We start from the raw sequence: 22,170 nt of genomic DNA, 5'->3' as shown, positions 1-22,170 counted from the left end.
TGTATGTGTAATATATATATATGAACTGACTCAATGGTTATGAGAAATTGTATCAAGAGTTTTATTTTTTATGCTTCTTTAATAAAATAAAGACTTTTTTTTCGTTTTTTTACTGTAAATGGTCTCCTGGATGTTTGTGGTCTTTGCCGTTGTATTTTCTCTTGGCTCTCCCCCTCCCCAAGATGGTCTCCAAAACCCACCCCCCCTCTCCAACATGGCTGCTCAACTTTCTTGTGAAAAGGCTCTATAGCAGTGTTCTTCATCTTGGCTGCGCAAGGGCCTTGGACTGCTTATGGAATTCACTCCACCCTGAGCTCTTAATTGGTTAATTGAGCAAGCGATTTCGTGCACAGCCAGTCCAGTGTAACCCTTCCCCCTGGTCTAATGCAGTCTACTAGTTTCCAGTAGACTGTTTACAAAGCAGTCCAGTCAGTGACTCTACAGCAGTCTAATCCATTCCCGTCCAATCAGTGACTCTGCAGCAATACTGTACAGTCCCTCTCTCTCTCTTCCAGATCTTGCTGAGAGTTAACAGTTAACTTGCCAGTCAGGGACTCCCGCGTGTGTCACACGGTCTCTCCTAGCGGTGCAAAGGGCACTCTCCTGACTGCACACCTCTCTGCAGAAGAGACGGCGAGAGAGAGACTGAGGTAGGGAGTCCTAGAAATATATACATTTGTTGGTAAATTTGAAAAGCCTGCGGCCCTGTGCCCCCCCACCCCAGATCAGACCAGTTTCCAGTCTCGCGTATTCCCAGACCAGACTGACCCGAGCAGACTGGACCTCCCCGCTCCACAGTCATCATGTCTGGCACAGAGCTCTACACCAGGGTAAGACCCAGGTTGTCTTGTCACTGTCTGTCTTTCTGGCCATCTCTCTGTCTGTGCCTGTTGTCTTGCTTGTTTCACTGTCTTTCTCCTTATTTCTCTGTTATATGTCTGTCTTTCTGTCTGTTTTTCTGCCTCAGTCTCTCTGTCCGTCTCTGCCTGTCTGTCCTGTTAGAGCAGTTCTCTTGTTCCCTTATGACACTTTTAAGCTGCCTTCTTGTCGCTTCCTTATTGGGCACGTATTTCCATATTAAAAACGGGTAATGAAATAAAAACAGCTTCATTATTCTTGGGGTTATTGCCATTGTATGACTAATACTAATACTTACATATATTTATACTAACTGACATAGTAGCTTGAATATACCTGCTATTGAACTACAGCTGCTAACCTACTAACTTTTACATACTATTCCTGATGCACACAACTCCTAACCTGAATTATATAGTACTGCTGCTACTGTGATTACAGACTATCACTGATTGAACCTGCACACTACCATACAGTAATCATATCCATAATACAGACAATGTATCTTCAGACATTTTAGATTCTAGTTCATTAATGTAATAGGCAGGGCCCCACATTTTGTGTGTCTTGGGTTCTTAAGCTGGATTTCAGTTTCAGGTGCTAGTATAGTAATGGCTGGCTGTTCATGATTAATCCTGGGTTTGACAAGGGTTAATCAGGGATGAATGAAACAGGCTTTCTTCTGATGGGCTCCACATGGACTGCAGGGCCTCTCTGTGACATTAACGCTGACTACCTGTCAGTGTTTCTCTCGGTCTGAGTGTTGTGGGGGGAGCTCCTCTTCCATCTTGCAGGCAACTGCAGTAACCTGAGCTCTGAGACCGGGAGGGACAGGGATGACAGACGTTTAATTTTTAACGAGAGACGAGAAATTTATGCTGATCAGAAGCCAAGTGTGTGCAGGGAGGGGCCACCCTGACCTCTGACCCCCACACAGAGCATGTGTGTCACACTACCAGGAAGCGTGTGTGTGTTTGTTTTTCATGTTTGTGTGTGGGAGAGTGTGGGTGTGTCACAATACTGATCTGCATCGCCCCCTCTCCTGTCCCTCAGGGTGCGAGGGTGTGGCTGCCTGACCCGGAGGAGGTGTGGGTGTCGGCGGTGATCCTGCAGGACTTCAGGGGGGAGGGCAGCCTCCTGCTGCAGCTCCCCGATGGTCAGGTGAGGCTGGGGGGCCAAGGGAACACCACACATAGTGATGTGCTGTGGAAGGGTCACACTGCTGTGGCGCTGGCACGACTGATACCAGCCCTGCTACTGATATGGATAAGTGACACTGCTTCTGTCGCTTTTGCAGCTACTCAACCACTACTACAGCTATTCTTACTCCCTCCATCCCTCCCCCACGACAGGAAGTGCAGTACCCAGTGGCCCCGCCCTCAGCCCTGCCCCCTCTGGCCAACCCCGAGGTGCAGGAGGGGGAGAGCGACCTGACGGCGCTGAGCCACCTGCACGAGCCCGGCGTGCTGCACACCCTGAGACTGCGCTTTCTGGACTACAGCTGCATCTACACCTACTGCGGTGAGGGGGTGTAGAGCTCAGACCCTGACCCTTGACCCCTGACCTCTGCCCCCTGATGCACTGTTTGTGTTGTGTTTCAGGTATTGTGCTGGTGGCCATTAACCCCTACGAGGATCTGCCCATCTATGGCGCCGAGGTGATCGATGCGTACAGCGGGCAGGATGCTGCCCACATGGACCCTCACATCTTCTCTGTGGCCGAGGAAGCCTACCGCCACATGGCAAGGTCAGCCACGGCCTGGGCTAGAGTTCCAAGGGGTCAGAGGTTCAGGTAGAGGGTAAAGGGACAGGGAGGTGAGCGCCCTGCCAAGCACAGTCAGGCTCTAACACTGCCACAATGTTTGCCCCTCTGCCTCTCATCCTTCATCCCTTCTCCCTGTCCCCGTCCCCCCCAGGGAGGAGCAGAACCAGTCCATTATAATCAGCGGGGAGTCCGGGGCGGGGAAGACCGTCTCTGCGAAATTCACCATGCGGTACTTTGCGGCGGTGGGGGGGTCGGCCCAGCAGACCAGTGTGGAGGAGCGGGTGCTGGCCACCAATCCCATTATGGAGGTGATGGGTGATGTGCTGGTGGGGGGGCGTGGCCATGCAGACAGTTACGCATGTTTTTGTTTGACAATTTGAGGCGTGGGAGGGGTTTGGTCAGTGTGGAGTGAGGCCAGGTTCTGACCCGTTTGACCCCTGCGTGACCCCCAGGCCATCGGGAACGCCAAGACGACCCGGAATGACAACAGCAGCCGCTTCGGGAAGTACATCGAGATCGGCTTCGGCCGTCACGGTGACATCATCGGGGCCAAAATGAGGACCTACCTGTTGGAGAAATCCAGGGTTGTCTTCCAGGTGCCTGACCCTGACACAAAACAGCAAACAGAACATTAATTAAACTTCACTGATTGATTATAAAGAATGTGGCCAATTATTAATTGAAAGGATTCTTACCCCCACCCCCTCCTCTGTCCCTCCTGCCGTTCTGTCCACTCATTCCTTCCTCCGACCCCCCCCCAAGGCCTCTGAGGAGAGAAACTATCACATTTTCTACCAGCTGTGCGCCTCCCGGGACCTGCCTGAGCTGCGAGAGCTGAAGCTGGGTGAGCAACCCTGACCCCTGACCCCTGCTTCTTTGTGTCAGTCAATCAGTCAGTGTGATGCTGACCTGGTGTCTCTGCAGCTCTGGCGGCACAGTTCCGGTACTCGAGTGGCGATGGGCAGGCGCAGATCCCCGGCACTGATGACGCCGCGCAGCTGGAGCGCACACGGCACGCGCTTACCATCCTGGGTCAGGGGCTGTCAATGCTTAATTGACCGTTAATTGCCTGACTGATCATAAACTGCTTATCTGACAGACATTATGAATGGACTGGAATTCTTTGTGTTTTTGCCTGCAGGTGTGCGTGGTGACCAGCAGATGGAGCTGTTCCGGATCCTGGCTGCGATTCTTCACCTGGGGAACGTGGAGATCAGAGCCAGCGGGAGGGACAGCGAGAGGAGCAGTATCAATGTGACTGACACTGTCCCCACTGTCTCTCTCCCTCTCTCTCCTCCTTCTCCCTGTCTATATTTCTCTCCCTTCTCGGTCTATCCCTTCTCTCTCCCTCTGACTAATGTCTATGCGTCTCTGTGCTGATGTCTCCGTGTCTCTGTGTCTCTATGTCTCTGTGCTATCAGGCGGACGATGTGTCCTTGTCTCTGTTCTCCCGGCTCCTGGGCGTTGAGCGCTCTCAGATGGGCCACTGGCTGTGCCATCGTCGCCTGGTGGTTGGCGGGGAGACAGTGGTGCGGCCGATGGCGGTGGGGGCAGCGGGGGGAGCTCGGGACGCCCTGGCCAAGCACCTGTACGATCGGCTGTTCACCTGGACCGTGCGACGGCTCAACACGGCTTTGCGGGCACATCGGCGGATGCCTAAAACCTTCATCGGGGTCCTTGACATATATGGGTGAGGGAGCGGGAAGAGGCTATAGTGGGTGTGGCTATAGTTGGGAGGAAGAGAGGGGTTGTGAGAGAAGGTGTGTGTGAGAGAGAGAGAGAGTACAGGGGAAGGAGAGAAGGATGGAGGGTTTAGGAAAATAAATTCACACATACTGACCCTCTCTCTCTCGTGCAGGTTTGAGATGTTTGAGAGGAACAGCTTTGAGCAGTTCTGCATCAACTACGCCAATGAGAAGCTGCAGCAACAGTTCAACCAGGTGTGTGTGTGTGTGTGTGCGTGTTTGAGTATGTGTGTAAGTGTGTGTCTGGGTCCCAATAATTCTGTGTGATTCTCTCCCCTCAGCGTGTGTTTCAGCTGGAGCAGGAGGAGTACGTGCGGGAGGAGCTTGGCTGGCGGCGTGTGGGGTTCAGTGATAACGGGCCCTGCATCGCGCTTATCGAGGGCCCGCTTGGCCTGCTGGACCTGCTGGACGAGGAGTGCCGGGTCAGCGCCACACACACTGTCACACTCTGCCATAATCACACATCCACGCACTGACTGCCTGGCACACTGAGAGGGGCACAGGGTGACTGACTGTCTGTGTGGGTTCTGCCCCGAGTCCAGATGCCGCGCGGTTCTGATGACAGCTGGGCCCAGAAGCTGTATGAGCAGCACCAGAAGCACAAGCCCAGCCCGCACTTCAGCAAACCCCGGCTCTCCAACACGGCCTTCATCGTTGTTCATTTTGCCGACACGGTAAGCTCAGGCTACCCACCACGCCAACGACACTCCAATGACACACTGATGCCATGCGTACAGTATGCAGTGTACAGCGTGTCGGTTTGCGTGTGTTTCAGGTGCAGTATGAGTGCGAGGGATTCCTGGACAAGAATCGGGACACAGTGTTTGAGGAGCCCATCAACATCCTGAAGGCCAGCCAGGTACTGCCTCCCTCCTCCACCTCCTCCCTCTCTCTCCCTCTCTCTCTCTCTCTCTCTCTCTCTCTCTCTCTCTCCTCCTCCTGCCTCTCACTCCTCCTCCCTCTCTCTCTTGCCCTGCCATCAAGTAACTAGAAATTTAGCATCACTGTCTCCCACGATCAAAAGTGACTTATTGATTAATTGGCTAATGAGCTAATTGAGCCTCAGGTGAGCTGACTGACACCTCTCCGCCCCTCCCCCAGTCTGAGCTGGTGGCGGAGCTGTTCCAGGAGGAGCCACCAGAGGGAACCATCTCCCCATCTGGATTGAAGTCCGCTGTGCCCAATGGGAGCCTGCGATCGGGGAGGAGGGGCGGGCTTTCGGCACACAGGGAGCACAAACTGACAGTGGGCTGCCAGGTGAGAGGCGTGTGACTGCAGTATGTACCTGCACCTTACCTCAGAGAGACATCCTCGACTGATCTCACCTGTCTGTCTGTGTGTCTGTGTGTCTGTCTGCAGTTCCGTCAGTCCCTGCAGCTCCTCATGGACACTCTGAACTCCACCACGCCGCACTACGTCCGCTGCATCAAACCCAACGATCTCAAGAGACCCTTCCTGTGAGTCCTGAAAAAGTGTGTGTGATTGAGTGTTTGTGAGAGTGTGCCTGTGTGTGTGCATGTGTGTGTCCCCGTGTCCTGGTCACTCAGTCACCAGTCTTGTTGTGCTCCAGGTTTGACCCAAAGCGGGCTGTGCAACAGCTCCGGGCCTGCGGGGTTCTGGAGACTATCCGGATCAGTGCTGCAGGATACCCCTCCAGGTGAGCTGGACCCAGACAGAACCACAGAGCCACACTGCCTCCTGGTGCTGCTGGAAAATATCCTCACATACACACACACACACTCACTCACACAAACTCAGACCCAGATTAACCCAGTAAACTGCTGGTGTGGTACTGTGGCTCTGTCTGACTGGTGGTGTCCCATTTTCAGATGGACCTACCAGGAGTTCTGCAGCCGGTACCGGGTCCTGCTGGGCGGTGGGGGGGTGGGTCCGGATGGGGACCAGCGGGCCGCGTGTGACCGGGCCCTGGCGCAGCTCATCCCAGACTCGGATCAGTACCAGTTTGGCAGAACCAAGATCTTCTTCCGGGCCGGGCAGGTGGCGCTGCTGGAGCGTCTGCGGGCTGAGCGTCTGCGCTGGGGGGCCGTGGTTCTGCAGAGCCGTCTGCGAGGCTGGCTGAGCCGGCGCCGGTACCAGCTGATCCGCCGGGCCGTCCTCACCCTGCAGAGGTACACCCGGGGAGCGCTGGCCAGGAGGTGAGAGCCAAACCGACCCGAACCCACCCAAAGCACACATCTTACCGCAGTCATCTGTAGACTGACCGGTGCTGTGTTGCAGGTGGGCGTGGCTCCTGCGCGTCTCTCGGGCTGCGGTTCTGCTCCAGTCCTGGTTCCGCTCGGTCAGAGTGCAGCGCCTGTACCTGCGGCTGCGCTCCGCTGCAGTCACTGTGCAGGCCTACACCCGCGGAGCCATCGCACGCAGCGCATACAGACAGGTACAGAGGCGGGAGGACACGTGTACAGACATGTGACAAACACTGTAAACCAACATAACAGCACTTTCATTCCCCTCTCCTCTCCCTCTCCCTCTGCTCTCCTCCCTCTCTCCTCTCCTCTCTCTGCAGCTGCGGAGGGAGCGCGCAGCGTGCGTGTTGCAGGCCCGTGTGCGCAGCTGGCTGTCCCGGCGCTCGTTCCTGCGCATCAGGGCGGCCACGCTGTACCTGCAGTGCTGCTACCGGCGGCGACAGGCGCAGAGGGAGTTGCGCAGGAGAAGGCTGGAGGCGAAGTCTGTGGAGAGGTACCGGCAGCTGCACCGCGGGCTGGAGCTCAAACTGATCCAGCTGCAGCAGCGCGCCGACCAGCAGGTGAGACACGGAGGGGCGGAGCATTCAAACGCACACACCCTCCGCTGCAGGTGAGTGTCGTGAAAGAAGTGGCGGCTGGAAGATCACAGTTACAAATGGCAACAAAGTGTGGCAAATCTCCCGAGAGCAGGGAGACCAGTGCACCCAGCACTGCACAGACAGTGTGTTCATTATCTGTGTGTGTGTTCTCCTTTCCCCGCCTTCTCTGACCTCCCAGGCCCAGGAGTGTGCAGAGCTGCGGGGGGTGCTGTGCTCAGAGCGTGCATGTCACTGCGCAGAGCTGGCCCGCCTGCAGGGGGAGCTGGAGAGGCTGCGGCACCAGGACCAGGCCCGGCCCGCCCTGGTCCAGCTGGAGGGGGAGAGGGAGCGCGAGAGGGAGGAGAGCAGGAGGGCGCAGGAGAGGGACGTGCAGGAGATCGCCAGGCTCACACAGGTATCCCCACTGCCTGCTGCTGCTGATTGCTTACTGGACCCAGGCCTTAAATGAGCCAATTATCTGTCAGTTATTTCAATTAGGCTGCACTGCAGGGGATGTGAAGAGGAGGGTTTCTAATTACGCATTTTTTAAATATTTTTGTATTTATCTATTTCACTGGGACGATGCACATTAAACATTTAAATGTGCCCGAATTAGCCAAGTGGCAAATTTTCATCTGTTGTCCCTCGCCAGTTTTTAAAAATGAAAAGTGAGGTGCTCACTCTCTTTCTCTCTCTCTCTCAGGCGCTGCAGGCCCTACAGGTGGAGAAGGTGTCTTTTCAGGGAGAGAGGGATGAGCTCCACACTCGTTTACTGGAGCAAGAGAGAACACTGGAGGGTAGGTTTGTTTGTCTGCCTGTCTGTCGGTGTGTCTCTTTCTTTGTCTGTTTGTGTGCTGTAAATAGTTTAATGAAATGGAAGGATGCTGATCTGGTAAGATACAGGCAGAATGTGGCAATGGACAAATTGATTTCAATTTATCATTACAGTTATTGTTTTATTAGTAAGTACGTTCGATTGGTCTAGGACTTTAAACTGGAGTGTGGCTTGTTTATCTGGTATCGTTATCAGAGGAGATAATAATTGCTGAATAAAGTCCTGATATCTAGTGACCCCCACACAGACAACCCACAGCGGTCAAATCCTCTGAAAACGAGACTGGGTTGATTCACAAGTTACCACAATACTTTACTAATACGAGCTCAGATTAGTGGTGAGGTTGATCTGCATGAATCCCCCTTTGAGGCTGTTTCGTTTTATACAAGGTATAGGTCAATTAAAAGTGTAAATAGACAACATGTATTTGCAAAGATATGATAGAGACAAGCAGGGTGGATAATATTAAAAGTGAGAGTGAGAGATCTATCCAATACTCGAGTTTTGACTCGAGGCACAAAACATGGAAAATAACAAACCTGTTCCTACAATTTAGATCTCATACACAACTAGGTTTTATGTAATTGTGATTTACCTAATTCTTGACTAGTACACAGAATATACTACCTGTGTGGTTTACTGAGAGACGGTTATTCGATAGCCTGGCAGATTGATTAGACTGGAGGACGGTTGCAAAGCTTTCAGGTTTTTGCTGGAGAAGTTCTGGTTCTGGTTCCGTTCAGTCTTCCTGGATTTCATCTCCTTGGTTTCTTCTCCCAGGTTGTTCCACTCCAAATTGTGTATTGGGAATGGCTTTGAGGAATGTGAAAAATGGTTCAAACGTGACCTGGAGTTTCTAACTCTCTATTGTCGAGTCTTAGTTCTATCAATTACATTTTCAAGTCCCTCAAAGCATGACCTTACAGTCGATACCAAACCAGCCAGGTTTTCTTGCTCACTGATGTTAAATTTGAGTCTTGGAGTTCCAGGGGGGGATCTGATGCTCATGCCAGTGGCGGATCAATTAGGATGTGTGAATAATTATCTTACCAAATGTTAATATTGCATTGTATGTGAAATATAAATGATCCAATGGTTGTTGTAGCTAATGGTCTTTCTTTTAAGACCAAACATGGCTTATTCATGTTTTGGTTCTGAGGTGGAATAACTTAAGTGTCATTAAGTTAAGTTTAAGTCACCTTTTATCTATCTATCAAACTGAGGAAGAAGCTGCGTAACACTTCTGTTAGCAGCATGTAGTTTGTATTTGGGTTTGTTGCCCTGGTCAATGGAATATATTAAGTACCTTAATGTTTGGGTTTCACAACATAAATCTTCAACTGGATTGTGGTGCTGGTCTCTCTGGAGACGGGGCATGACAGCCCATTTGTCAGTTGGGGGGTCTGCAGGATGGACGTGTTATCTGTCGTACTTTGTTGAGCACAGGCCTGTGTCGTAAAACACAGAACTTCAAAATTGTCTCCTGTCATCCTGACCATTCTTTTGCCACAAACCTACATTTCTCAGTTAGGAAGGTATTTGAATTTGTGTTTATATTTGCCAAAATAAGGTGGTATGATTTACATTATATATATTTTATTTGTTCTTTGTAAAATAATTTCATGTGTGTGTGTGTCGCAGAGCGTGTGGCCCAGCAGAGCAGCAGTCTGGGGGCGGAGCTGGAGGAGCAGAGGCGGAGCTTCCAGAAGCTGCTGCGAGAGTTCAGCCGCCTGGAACAGCGATACGACAACCTGAAAGAGGAGCTCACACTAACACAGGTAACAAACACACACACTGACACAGGTAACACACTCACACACATACACTGATACACAGTCATACACTGATTCTCTGCAGGAGAAGGCTTGGGGGCTGCAGTTCAGTATCTGTCACAAGGTGGCAGCAGAGTAAAGCCAAACAAGGAACAATAATAATAAAATATCACTTTGAATGTGTCTGCATATTCTTGAGTCTATTACCACTCTAGTGAGCTGGAAAAGAGACAGGGTGGTTCTGGTCGGGTCCAGTGTGTGACGTGACAGCTGTGTTGCCCTGTGCAGCGCTCCTGGGGGCACCGGCGCTCGGACTCGGCCCAGAGTTTGGTTTTGGATCACAGCCCACCACTGTCTCCCGTCTCCTCACCACCCCCTGACCGGATGGGCTGGACCCCCACAGCACCATGGGTAATACCGTCTATGTGTCTGTCTGTCTTTGTGCATATGTGTCTCTCCATGTTTCTGTCTTTGTGTTTGCCTGTCTGTTGATCTGTCAGCTGAGTGGGACTCTTGCTCTCTGATTGGTCCTCAGGAGTCCCTGATGGAGTCGCTGGGTGTGGCTAAGGACAGGGCTGAGCGAATGAGAGGAGAGGATCTGAGGCACGCCTATGATGCAGTCCGAGTGGCTAACAAGTGAGTTCCTCCCCCGAGACTGGTGTAGGGGACAGCCATAGAGCGCTACTGTACCCTCATAGGGGACTGCTGTAGAATAATTATACAACTCTCTCCCTCTCCCCCCCTCTCTCTCTCTCTCTCTCTCTCAGGTTCTTGGAGTCCCAGCTCCTCTCACAGCGAGAGCAGTGGGAGAGGGAGTTGTGTGCTCTGCGGGGGCAGGGCCAGGGGGGACGTGGCCTGGCCGTGGCCCTCGGACCCCCACTGGACACCCCCATCCCCCCCGCAGTACAGGAGCAACTCAGCACCCTAGTTTCAGAGAACATGGTGAGAGAGAGAGAGAGAGAGATTAAAAGAGAGAAACAGTGCCTGTGTTAATGAAATGGACTGTGCTCAGTGTTTCTGTGTTCAGGACCTGCAGGAGCAGCTGGAGGCCAGAGAGCGGGAGGCCGGCAGACTGAGGGAGGAGCTGAAAGCTCAGAGACACACACTGGCACTACAGCACGCACCCACACACACAGGTCTGTTTCACAGTGTCTCCCTCTACACATCACTCACTATATATACCTCTCTCACAATCTCCCCTCCTCTCTCCCTCTCTCTCCCAGGCTCCGGGGCTGTGGTGACCTCAGGGGAGGAAGCCCTGCCCGTCACACAGAAAGGGGTGGAGCTGCTGGGGCTGCTGGAGTGCCAGCGCAGAGACGAGGGCCGGCTGATCCGCAACCTCATTACAGGTTTGACGCACTGACACGCTGGCATTGACACACTGACACACACCCGACCCACACTGACACTCTCTCTCCCTCTCTCTCCCTTTCCTGTGTCAGACCTGCGGGCTGAGCCGGCGCTCTCTCTGCCCCTGGGTCTCCCTGCGCGGCTGCTCTCCCTGGTGATTGGCCAGGCAGTGGTCAGTGGGGAGGAGACCCGGGCGCGGTCGCTGTGCGCCTCCACCATCGCTGGCCTGAAGGGGGCGCTCAAGGTACCGTCATAGCCCTGCCTGCTACTGCTGGCTCACTCTGCCACTGACTGTGTGTTTGTACCTGACCCTCCCTCCGTCTCTCTCTCTCTCTCTCTCTCTTTTCTCTCTCAGAAGCACAGTGCTGATGTGGGGATGACCGCTCTGTGGCTCAGTAATACCTGCCTTCTCTCTGACCTGCTGATCCAGTACTGCCCAGCCACCCGGCCCGCGGTGAGAGAGGTGGAAGGAGAGATGGAGAGGGGGAGGGAAGGAGTGAATAAAATGAGGGGTGTGGGGAGAGAGAGAGAGAGGGAGGGTGAGCGGCGCAGTAAGTATGTCTCACACACACTGATTCCCTGAACCCCAAACCTTCACCCTGATCTCACTGTCCTCCCCCTAGGACTCGTGTGATTGGTCCGAGGAGCCAGCACGGGTGACCCCTGACCTGAGTGAGGCTCGGCGGGCGCTGGCTGGCCTGTCCATTCAGGCCTACCAGCAGCTCCTGGCCATCACTGAGAGACGCCTGCAGCCACTGATCGGTGAGCCTGTCTGTCCGTCCATTTGCCTGCCCGTGTGTCTGTCTGCCTGTCTGTCTGTGTGTGATTGTCTCACTCTCTCTCTCTCTCTCAGTGCCAGCTCTGTTGGAGAGTGAGGGGATCGCAGGTCTCTCCAGCTCGTCCACAAAGACCCCGGCGTCCCGGCTGCGGGGGGTGGTGGAGGGGCGGGGCTCGGGAGTGGGGGGCCCCGGGGTGGCTGCGGTGCTGGGAGAGCTGGGTGTGCTGGAGGCTGCCATGGTGCGCCAGGCGCTGCCCCCCACCCTGCGCGGGCAAGCGTTCAGGCAGTTGTCCCACCTCCTCGCCGCCACTGCCCTCAACAGCCTGCTGTTACGGCGCGACGTGTGCTCATGGAGCCGCGGCCTGCAGATCCGGTCTGTGTCTGCGTGTCTCTCTCTGTGTCTCTGTGTGTCTCTCTGTCTCTCTCTCTCTGTCTCTCTCTGTATCTCACTGTGTCTCTCTCTGTCTCACTCTCTCTCTGTCTCTCTCTGTCTCTCACTCTCTCTCTGTGTCTCTCTCTGTCTCTCAGTCTCTCTCTGTATCTCACTGTGTCTCTCTGCCTCTCACTGTCACACTCTGTCCCTCTCATCCCATCCCAGGTACAATGTCAGTCAGTTGGAAGAGTGGCTGCGCAGTCACTCCCTGCAGCTGGAGGGCGCTGTGGATGCTCTGGAGCCGCTGATCCAGGCCGCACAGCTGCTGCAGGTCAGCAAGAGGTCAGAGGGCGATGCTCAGGCCATCGTGGACACCTGCACTGCCCTGAGCAGCCAGCAGGTGAGTCTACAGAGAGACGTCCGCTTTGTGCACAAACACCTCATTTTAACAGCACTGGTGCAACTCGTGAATTAGAGAGAAAAGAATTTATATCTATGTATCTTTCTGTCTGCTTATTTATAAATCTGTCCATCTGTTTTTCTGCCTGCCTGTTTGTCTCTCTATGGGTCCAAAAGTGTGGCAGGAATAAAACTCTCCCTCTCTTGCTCTGTTTCAGATAGTAAAGATCTTGACCCTGTACACTCCACACAGTGAGGCGGAGGAGCGCGTCACACTCAACTTCATCCGCTCTGTGCAGGTAAGACACACCTGTCCTTTGCCTGTGTCCTTTTCATGGGTTAGTTAATATTGAGTAACAGAGGATGGACTCCAGTTGTTTGATTGTCAGCTATGACTTGTGAGTTTATACTGCCTGACAACTGACTCTGTCTGTCTGACTGTCTGTGTCCCTGTGTGCGTGTCCGTGTGTGCCAGGCGCTGCTGCGGGCGCGATGCCAGGGGGAACTGCGGCAGCTACTGCTGGATGTGCACCGTGTTTTCCCCGTCACCTTCCCCAGCCTGCCCCCCACCCCGCCGCTCCGGGCTGACCAGCTGGACATCCCCGCCGGCCTCAAGCTCTCCTTCCTGCGCAGAGTGTAGCCCCCACAGCACCCCCTGGAGGTGCTGAGGATGACAGGCCGAAGCTCTCAGGATTAGCATTAGGAAATAATAAAATAGGAAAATATAAAGTGTATTATTCTAATAGAAATAAACAGATTTTAGTTTAACACCCAAATTCCCCCGTGTGTTTGTTCTTAATCCTGCCACACTTGTAGTTATTTTGGCGCAGATTTATAAACTCGGTACTGCAGATAACTGTAGCTGTGTGGGGGCATATTTCTGTCACAGCAGAAGGAAAATGAAGAGACTCCTGCATTTTTTAATTGATTATGTCAAACTTTAAAATTAGTTTTGTGTTTTTTTTTTTTGTCAACACAGTGTGTGTGTGTGTGTGTGGAGTCTGTAGACTACAGAGGGGAATATTGTTTAAACAATGAGGTTATAAAATTACGTGTGCAACTGCATTCAGGAGACACGTTTACAAATAAGCAACGACACAGGATCAAACGTTTCAGTAAAATAAATGGGGGAAAAAAAACAACTAATAATGAAATATACTGCTGTTGTGGGTGCAAGATAATATGACTGCAATGTCCTACAGCTGACATAAGCTAAAAATAAACAGGTCCGGATCCTGATGGTGATACCGAGACATGGAGAAGTCATGTGATCATAATGCAGAGATCCACTTTCCTTTACTGGTGTGGGTCTGCGGTGAATCGCTGTAAAACCCCCGGGACAGGACCAAAACGAAACCAAGCAACCAGAAAGGCAGGACACATGGACACATCTTCCACTTAATTGATTTGCTCTCTCTCCCCAGATTTGTTTTAAAAGAGGCGTGTCTTTTTATTTAATTATTTTATTGGAAGCAGAAACTCAGCCAGGCTGCAGTCCCCTACCCCCAGTCCCCAATAATAACAACCATAATCATAATTAGAATATTAAAACAAAAAAATTATAAACATCTTCAGTATAAAAAAAAAAGTGTTCTCATGCGAGGACCACTACACATCGGTCATTATATCTGTATATATATATATATTCACAAGGCTGAGAAAAAAACATAAATAAATAATTATTTCTGGAACAAATGCAAACCAAGAAAAGTTCAGGAGAGAAAGACGACGGTCGGCTCTTGACGCGTGCTGCCACACGGAGGCATCTACCATCATGCACTTCTTCTATTTACAAGGCGTGTGTGTCACTGTGTGGACCTATATCTGTGCGGGCGTGCATGTGTGTGTCCGTGTACAAAAGCCTCGACACACACTCGGTCACTAGATGGGGGTCAGAAGAGCATCGCGGGACAGTGCAATCATCATTAATGCCGCTGTAACACACTGGACAGCTCACGGGTGCAAAACATACACAACATAAAACCATAAACACTCTTCGTTAGAAAAAATACAGCAGAAACTGGAGGTCTTACTGCAGAATTATGAGATTGAGAATTGTTCTGTGGATGCATCTCTCATTGAAGGGGGAGAGGGGCAGGAGAGAGAGGGAGAGGCGGAAGTTGCAGATGACATTGCAGGGTTTTGTGTTATTGTGAGTTTGGAGGGGGAGGCCCAGGGGAAAACAATTGAGCATTCCCATACACACACACTCACTCACTCACTAACTCACACACACACACACATTAACCCTGAACTGTTTACACACCAGCAGGACAAGGCTGTGTTTTTCCTTCTTCTATGTATTATTATTATAATTTCTAAAGTTATGGCTTTTGATGTGCAGATTGAAACAACGTGCATTAAGTGTCGCTGCAAACTGGAGGCTGACACAGATACACACACTACAGCGCAGGAGAAATGCCCCCCCCCCCCCCCAACACACACACACACACACACACACACACACTTTCTCTCTTTCCCGTGCTTTACTCCAAGGCTGCAGCTCCCAGGGTCGCCCACTAGGGTGGCACCGATGGTCATTGTCTGTATTAGAGGTTTACGGGGGCAGCACTGCAGCCCTGACACCAGTCTGTTAGCAGTCCGTCCCTGTGCTGCCCACCAGGGTTGTGATGCAGGCGAGTTCCTCCTCTCCGTTCGGTGTGTTTTGTTGTCGTGGTTTGTTCTATTGGACGCTGTTCCCTTCAGAGCCAGGCAGGGGGCGCTAGTTGTGCTTCTTTCCAGTGGAGAAAGGGGGGATTGACTTGGGGTGTCAGGCAGGATTGGGGGTAAGGGGGGGTCACCTCTTCCTGCTCCTGTTTGAGTCTTGTTGGAGGTCCGACGTGTTTGGAAATCCAGCCCAGCCCGGCCCGGCTTGCTCTCCAGTGGAATGTGTTTGGGTGGAACGGACTCACAAACAAACATACAAAATATCATAAACAACCCCCCAACACACACAAAGCCCCAAGAAATATAAAGACACTTTGGCAATTCTAAAATAAATAAATATGCAGGCTTATTATTCACCCAGCCTCACTATTGGCATGTGTGTGTGTGTGTGTGTGTCACAATCACACTCACACACAAACAGGCTGAGTCTGCCAGTCCACAAGGGGGCGATAAAATTAATCACAGTGCTAGGAGGCTTCATTTCTTCATGCAGAACTGAGACTATGTACAGAGCAAACTGAGCCGGGCCGGTCAGACAGACAGACAGACAGACAGACAGACGTGATCTGCTGTGCAGGAAATGGGGGCAGTGTGCTGAACAGACAGACAGTTGATCAAAGGTAGTTACAAACCAGAAGACATCCCACTGGTAATGTAAAAAATATCAAGTGCAGAATCTCCTCCTATATGTATACATATGTATACATATATATATATATATATATATATATATATATATCATAAACCAATCGATCAATCCTTTGATCAATTCATATCAATACACCAGTAATTAGAATTGCCTTTTTTTCCTTCTTTCTTTTTCTTCAAATTATCTTTTGAATGAAACACAATTTGCAGAAGGAGAGAGGGAGGGAGAGAGCGGGCGAGTGAGAGAACGAGAGAACGAGAGGGAGTTGGCTCCTTTCATGGCTATTGAATCAACGACAATAATTCAGAAATCCACGTGTCAGCCCCCCCAAGACACAGGAGCAGGGTGACCAAGGGCTCCCAGCAGGGGTGCAGGGGAGGCTGCTGGGAAATGGAGTTCGGAGCCCCTCTGCTGGTGTAGTCCTCCATGGTGCTGTTCTGTTGCCCATGCCCTTGGGTTTGCATAACCTGGGGGGGGGGGGCAGGGGCAGGGCAATGTCCCAGAGCACCTTACTGGTGATCAGTCCTGTATTGGAGCTGCATCACTGATGGCTTCTGAATGGGGGAGGAGCAGGGTGAGAGAAGGGCAGGGATTGGCCAAGGAGAGGAGGGCGCTGCAGTGGGGTGGCAGCCTCTGATGTCATCTCTGTGACAGCTGTACAGTTTTTGTGTGTTTTTTTTGCATTTCAAAGTCTTTTTTATTGTGTTTCCTATAAAGTTTTTTGTTTTATATATTCTTTCTTTTTTTCTTTCCTTTTCTTGTAGATAAAATTAAATAGAAAAATGGTTTTAGTGTCATATCGAGCAGGTTTGTGTGTGTGTGTGTGTGTGCTTCAGAGACAGCCTCGGGGGGGGTTGTCTCAGAGAGAGACAGAATGGCGCGTGGGGGGGGGTGCGTGTGCAGCAGTAGCAGCGAGGCCGGTGGTTGGAGACCATGGTTGTAGCTCCGCTGGCCGTCCCTCTGTCCTGTGGTCTCTAGCTGCCCTCCTCTGCCATGGCTTGTGCGTTGAGTATCCCTCCCTCCCTCTATCTCTCTATCTCTCTATCTCTCTATCTCCCCCCATCCCTGGCGCCCTCTAGCTGCCCTCCTCTGCAGAGCGCGTGTCAGACTTGAGCTTGACGAACTCCTTGGCAACCTCGTCATTGTTGCGCTGGGACAGGATGCGCAGCACCGTCAGCCCCGTCTCGTCCATGTGGATGCGGCGGCCCAGGGGGAGCCAGCAGGCCACGCTGCCCCTGGAGGCCAGGTCCCGCAGCTGCAGCACAGCCAGCCCCACCGTGCGGTCCTCCCGTGCAAAGCAGTAGTCCTTCACACACACCTGCAGCTCGTAGCACTCCGGCCCCGCCTCGCTGCTCAGCGTGCTACAGTGGGGAGAGGGAGACAGAGACAGACGTGCTTTAATCAAACCTCTTCTACAAGAGAGCAAGAGACAGTCAAACACACACACTCCCTCTCTCTCTCACTCACAAGGGGAAAGTCTCGTTGTATTTGGGCGCCCAGCTGTTGTTCTTGGACTTGGTGGCGAACTTCCTCTTGCGGTCGCTGAGGTGCGGCCCGATGATGTGCGTCTCCACGAAGGGGCGGAAGATCCCAGAGGTCTGCCAGCGCAGGTCATTGGCTGCCACCACTGAGAGAGAGGCAGAGAGCCAGAGAGGGGGTGGTTAGAGACCCAGACACACATACAAGATGGACAGTCAGACACACACACAGACAGACAGACAGACTGACTGACTCACCCTTCACTGTGATCTTGTGCTCCCCAGTGTTGGGGTGAGTGAATATCTCCACATGGATTGACACCTCACCCACTGGGTCGTCTACACCAGAGCCTGGGGGGGTGGGGTTGGGAATCAGAAGTCAGAATGATTAACCTCCTACAACCAGCTCTCAGCCAATCAGGACGCCTCCTTCTCCTCCTGCGTGATGCACCACTCATGCCACCACGCCCCCCGCCAAGCCATGGTCCGCTTCATCATTCGCTATTTGAATGTCTGTCTGCCATTGGCTGGCACACTGTGGGAGGCGTGGCCAAAAGGAGGCGTCCTGCACTGCCATTGGCCTGTTACAGGGTCATAGAAAGGTCAGGGCTATAGATTGGGCAGCTTTTTAATTTATTTATACATTGTATTTTATTTGGAAATTTCAATTAATTAATTCACTGACACAGGATAGAAAAAGAGCAACAGAAGTTAAAAAAAAAACACACACTTAAAAAACTTAGACCCTGGATTATTAAGTGTTAAATATTGGTCAGGAGTTTGTCAGCAGACAAACACAGGCGCCCAATGCGTAGCCCTTGATTGATTTCCACCCCAGCCAATCGGTGGCCTTGCTAGGTGCAGTGCAAGGCCGGAGGAGGGAGGGAGGGAGGGAACAGGAGGGAGGAGGAGGAAGGCAGTCGGTTGATTTTGATTAGGTGTTGGGGGTTGACCATAGTGTTTGTTTTTATTTTATTTTATCCCCTGCAGGTTTTCCCCAGCAGGCAGGGTCACGTCACATGCTCAGACATGTCCAGTATGTCCCATTCCTGGGGTCCCCTGCCCAGAGCAAGCACCCAGCAGCAGCCAGCCTCCAGGCTGCCAGTCCCGGCCCAGCCTGACCCGACCCAGTCCCAGCATGACCGGCCCTTGGGAAGGGGGACTTGAGTGGAATGGACTGGACCGGATGACAGCTGGATGCTGCTGGTTCTGGGGGCAGGGGGAGGCATGCAGTGGCCCAACTCGGGGGCTCGGGCTCAGGCAGGAAGACTCAGTTTACCCGGAGGAGGAGGGTCTGGTCTCAGGCTAGCTGGGCTCACAATGGGAACCAGGCCCGCTCACTGACAGCACACAGCAGAGTATGTGGAGGTGAGGGGGGGCAGTGAGCCTGGGACAGTGGCCCCCTCCAGACAAACTGAGCAAATGCATCATCATCATCAACATCAGCAGGAGCACTCTGACATTCAGGAAGGATTCAGGCAAATCTCTGCTTCCAAGACCTTGCAAGAGACAGACCCAGGGAGAGCGAGCCCCAAGACATGGTCACACACACACACAGCTTGTGTAAGCATGTGTGTGCATGTATGTATGTCTCAGCGTGTGTTTCGTGTGTGCATGTATGTGTGTGTTAGCTGTGTGAGAGTGACTGTGTGTGTGAATTAGTCTGTGTGACTGTGTGTGTGTATTTGTAAGTTGGCGTCTCGGGGGCAGGCGTGGGTTGTCTGCTCTTGGAAGCCGGGTGTGGGGCCCAGTGTCCCCGTGCGCACATACCCTTCTCGGGGTACACTTCCTCGCTAAGGGTGTACCGCACCCCCTTCCCTCCGTGAACTAGCGGAGAGAGAGAGGGAGAGAGCGGCCGAGAGAGAGAGACAGAGGGAGAGAGAGAGAGATAACATAAAGAAGAAGCAAGAAAAAGAGAAAAAGAACATCTGTGTTTCTGTGGTCCTCCGTTCATCCCAGACACTTTCAACATCACATGTTGCAGTTATTATGTCTGATTTTGAAACGCATTGCTGCACACTGCAGGAGGAAGACATTGTGTTAAGTAGATACAGAGAGACACAGTAAGAGAGACAGAGAGGGAGACGGGTGTGAGATAGAGAGAGAGGGAGAGACAGACAGCCACACAGAAACCAACACAAACAGACACAGACAGAGGGGCAGGGTGGGGCAGCATTACCCTGTGCATTCTGGGTCTGCACAAATGTCTTGATGAGGGTGTCAGTGGCCTGTGTGTACAGGGAGAGGGCGTATCGCAGAGACTGCAGGTCAGGGCTCTTCTCCAGGAAGGTCTTCTTCAGCCCCACCCCCCCTGCGTGGAAGTATTGCTGCGGAGACACAGAGACAGAGAGGAAGGGAGGGGCACAGTCAGAGTGTCCTTCTCAGAGATGTAATGACTCGAGTCCCTGCAAGAAAAAACTTGATTGCACTGCGGTGAATGGTAGTGTTAAACTGTATGTTCAAATACGGAAGGCCGCACGCTAAAAAATATTATTAACACTGAACGTATGTGTGTGTATGTATGTGTGTATAATGCATCTGCCTAGTCTCCTGTTTTAACAATTTCTTTGTTTTTTAATATTCATTCAGAGGCAACAACAGCACAGTACTGCAGGGTTAATTTTAGTTGGAGGTGAACAAGAAAATTTCTGTTGATGTTAGCTTGTTTTTTTTGTTTGTGTGTGTGTGATATGCACAGTAACACACACACACGCACATTTTATTTAATGTTGAGAGAATGTCCCCCCAAGCAATAATTGCCTGGCTCCATAATTGTATTATGTTCTGATCTGTACAGTATTATTGCACTTTTAATGCTCTTATATTTTGTAAGTCACCCTGGATGTCTGCTAAGAAATAAATAATAACAATCACCAGCTAGGATGCACCAGAAGGGGGACACCTGTTTGGGTGTCTATTCCCAGTTTCACAAATTGCTCCCCAACATAAAACTACTGTACTTTAGAAGGGGACCCTTTCTACTATCAAAGGGAGCAGGAATGGTTTTGGGGACTTTCTTTTAAATATTAGAAAACAATCCTCAGAATGCTCACATTGCAATACAAGACACTAAATTGTGGCATGGGGTAAACCACTTTGGGTGTGCTTTCCGTGCTGGTGAATTGAAACCGGCGACTGCATTTCTCATGGATAGAACAATACATGGCATCTAAATCCCCTTTATTATAGAAGTTGCTTGATCCGTGTATCTTCACAGATAGAACAAAATAAACTGTAGTCTTTATAAGCATTAAACATACTTACAATTTACAGGTAAGTTACCTATTTAAGTTTTCAAGAACATGTGTTTCTCAATATCAGTGATTAGCAGAAAACTGAAACCAACGCCTGCATTAAAATGACTGTGAAACATAATACACCTTCTTTGACATTAACACATTATGTCTGATTTGTATCAAAATGCAGTTTCACTTGTTTAAAAACACATACACTACTACAAAATGCAAAGTATAAATATGCAAGAACATTAAACTGATGCAACTCTTAATTACCATTTTAATTGTTTGTACTGTGGATAAAAATAAACAATTTCAATACGTCATCCATATTAGAATGTGAAGTACATTTTGTTTCACTTCTTGAACTCGTCTGCTTTTGTTTTTTTATAAAGGAAAAAAAGTATTCCAAAAGTAATCTAAACGTATTCTGATTACATTACTGACTTTATTATGAGTAATGTATTGGATTAGGTTGTAGTTTATTTTCAAAACAGGGTAATCAGTATCCTGTAATCGAATACTTTTTAAAACTAACCCTCCCAACCCTGTATATATTGTTGATTGTCGGAACTAATGACTCGAAGTGACTCGAGCCAGATAGGTGTCTCGACTCAACTAGACAAATTCAGTGACTTGACTCGACTCAACTCGAATTTGGCACCTCACTGACTCGACTCGACTGGAGTCTTTACTTCTAGATGACTTGATTCGAGTCCCAGTTTTAGTGAATTGGTTACAACTCTGGTCCTTCTGTCGCTGTCAGTCAGTGTGTCAGTGGGTTTGTTTGTGTGTAAGTCTGCCTGTCACTTAAGTCAGTCAGTGTGTCAGTCAGTCAGTGCATCCGTGTGTTCGTAGGTCAGTCTGCCAGTGTCTTGATGGTGCCCTTACCTTGATGGTGTCCAGTGCCAGCTCCACCACAGCACACTGCTTAGGAGAGAGAGACTTGGGCTCCTCTCGCACCATATGGTCCTGAGAGAGAGAGAGAGAGAGAATTTTGTTTCGCATCCAACACAGCTGGCACCTGAAGGATTCAGGATTTTCTGCATACATTAAACTAAAACAAATAAGTAAAAACAGGAGAGTGAGTTCTGTACCTTGAGTTTAGAGAGCTGGCCGAGCTCCTTGGCTGCATTGAAAATCAGCTGAGTCCCCTATAGAGAGGGAGAGAATGAGAGGGAGGGAGAGAGAGAGAGGGAGGCTGTGAGATGACTGCTATTTGTGTGCTGCAGGATAATATCACAGTTACACCACAGCACAGGGAGAGGAAGCTACACAATGCACAACAGAGCCACATTCACTCTCACACAGACACACACACACACACGCAGGAATCACACCCAGCGACACACACTCCTCTCCCTCTCCCTCACAGGCTTCCAGACCACCCATAGATGCACACAACCCTGCCCACCACCCCCGACACACACACCAGGGGGCGCCACCCTCCCCTGTATTATCCAGACTGAAAAACCGGACCGGAG

The 22,170-nt window shown here is 51.1% G+C and overlaps 2 protein-coding genes across 2 annotated transcripts in view; one reads left to right on the top strand and one right to left on the bottom strand.

Annotated features, from left to right (window-relative positions):
* The first annotated feature begins 286 nt into the window (after nt 1-286).
* On the top strand, nt 287-13,432 carry LOC136717712 (unconventional myosin-Va). Its single transcript, XM_066695174.1, has 35 exons — nt 287-830; nt 1,912-2,019; nt 2,211-2,379; nt 2,460-2,604; nt 2,774-2,930; nt 3,075-3,218; nt 3,385-3,466; nt 3,547-3,654; nt 3,764-3,876; nt 4,044-4,312; nt 4,481-4,562; nt 4,649-4,789; nt 4,910-5,041; nt 5,143-5,226; nt 5,469-5,624; nt 5,727-5,824; nt 5,938-6,024; nt 6,197-6,523; nt 6,606-6,762; nt 6,892-7,131; nt 7,349-7,564; nt 7,853-7,946; nt 9,626-9,762; nt 10,045-10,167; nt 10,292-10,392; nt 10,524-10,698; nt 10,784-10,892; nt 10,980-11,105; nt 11,199-11,350; nt 11,462-11,560; nt 11,730-11,868; nt 11,960-12,257; nt 12,483-12,657; nt 12,875-12,955; nt 13,132-13,432. Exons 1-35 carry the CDS (start codon nt 804-806, stop codon nt 13,294-13,296), a joined length of 5,016 nt encoding a protein of 1,671 aa, XP_066551271.1. The 5' UTR covers nt 287-803; the 3' UTR covers nt 13,297-13,432.
* Nucleotides 13,433-16,113: 2,681 nt separating this feature from the next.
* The window catches only part of unc13a (unc-13 homolog A (C. elegans)), a 37,350-nt gene continuing 31,293 nt past the window's right edge, over nt 16,114-22,170 (bottom strand). Inside the window, 7 exon segments of the mRNA XM_066695913.1 lie at nt 16,114-17,333; nt 17,440-17,599; nt 17,709-17,801; nt 19,221-19,277; nt 19,630-19,777; nt 21,578-21,658; nt 21,784-21,840. Coding sequence (XP_066552010.1) covers nt 17,048-17,333; nt 17,440-17,599; nt 17,709-17,801; nt 19,221-19,277; nt 19,630-19,777; nt 21,578-21,658; nt 21,784-21,840 — 882 coding nt within the window. The 3' untranslated portion in view covers nt 16,114-17,047.

The sequence above is a fragment of the Amia ocellicauda genome, chromosome 22 (assembly GCF_036373705.1).
Source record: "Amia ocellicauda isolate fAmiCal2 chromosome 22, fAmiCal2.hap1, whole genome shotgun sequence".
In the NCBI taxonomy this organism is placed as follows: domain Eukaryota; kingdom Metazoa; phylum Chordata; class Actinopteri; order Amiiformes; family Amiidae; genus Amia; species Amia ocellicauda.
This window is presented reverse-complemented; position numbering and strand designations above follow the sequence as displayed.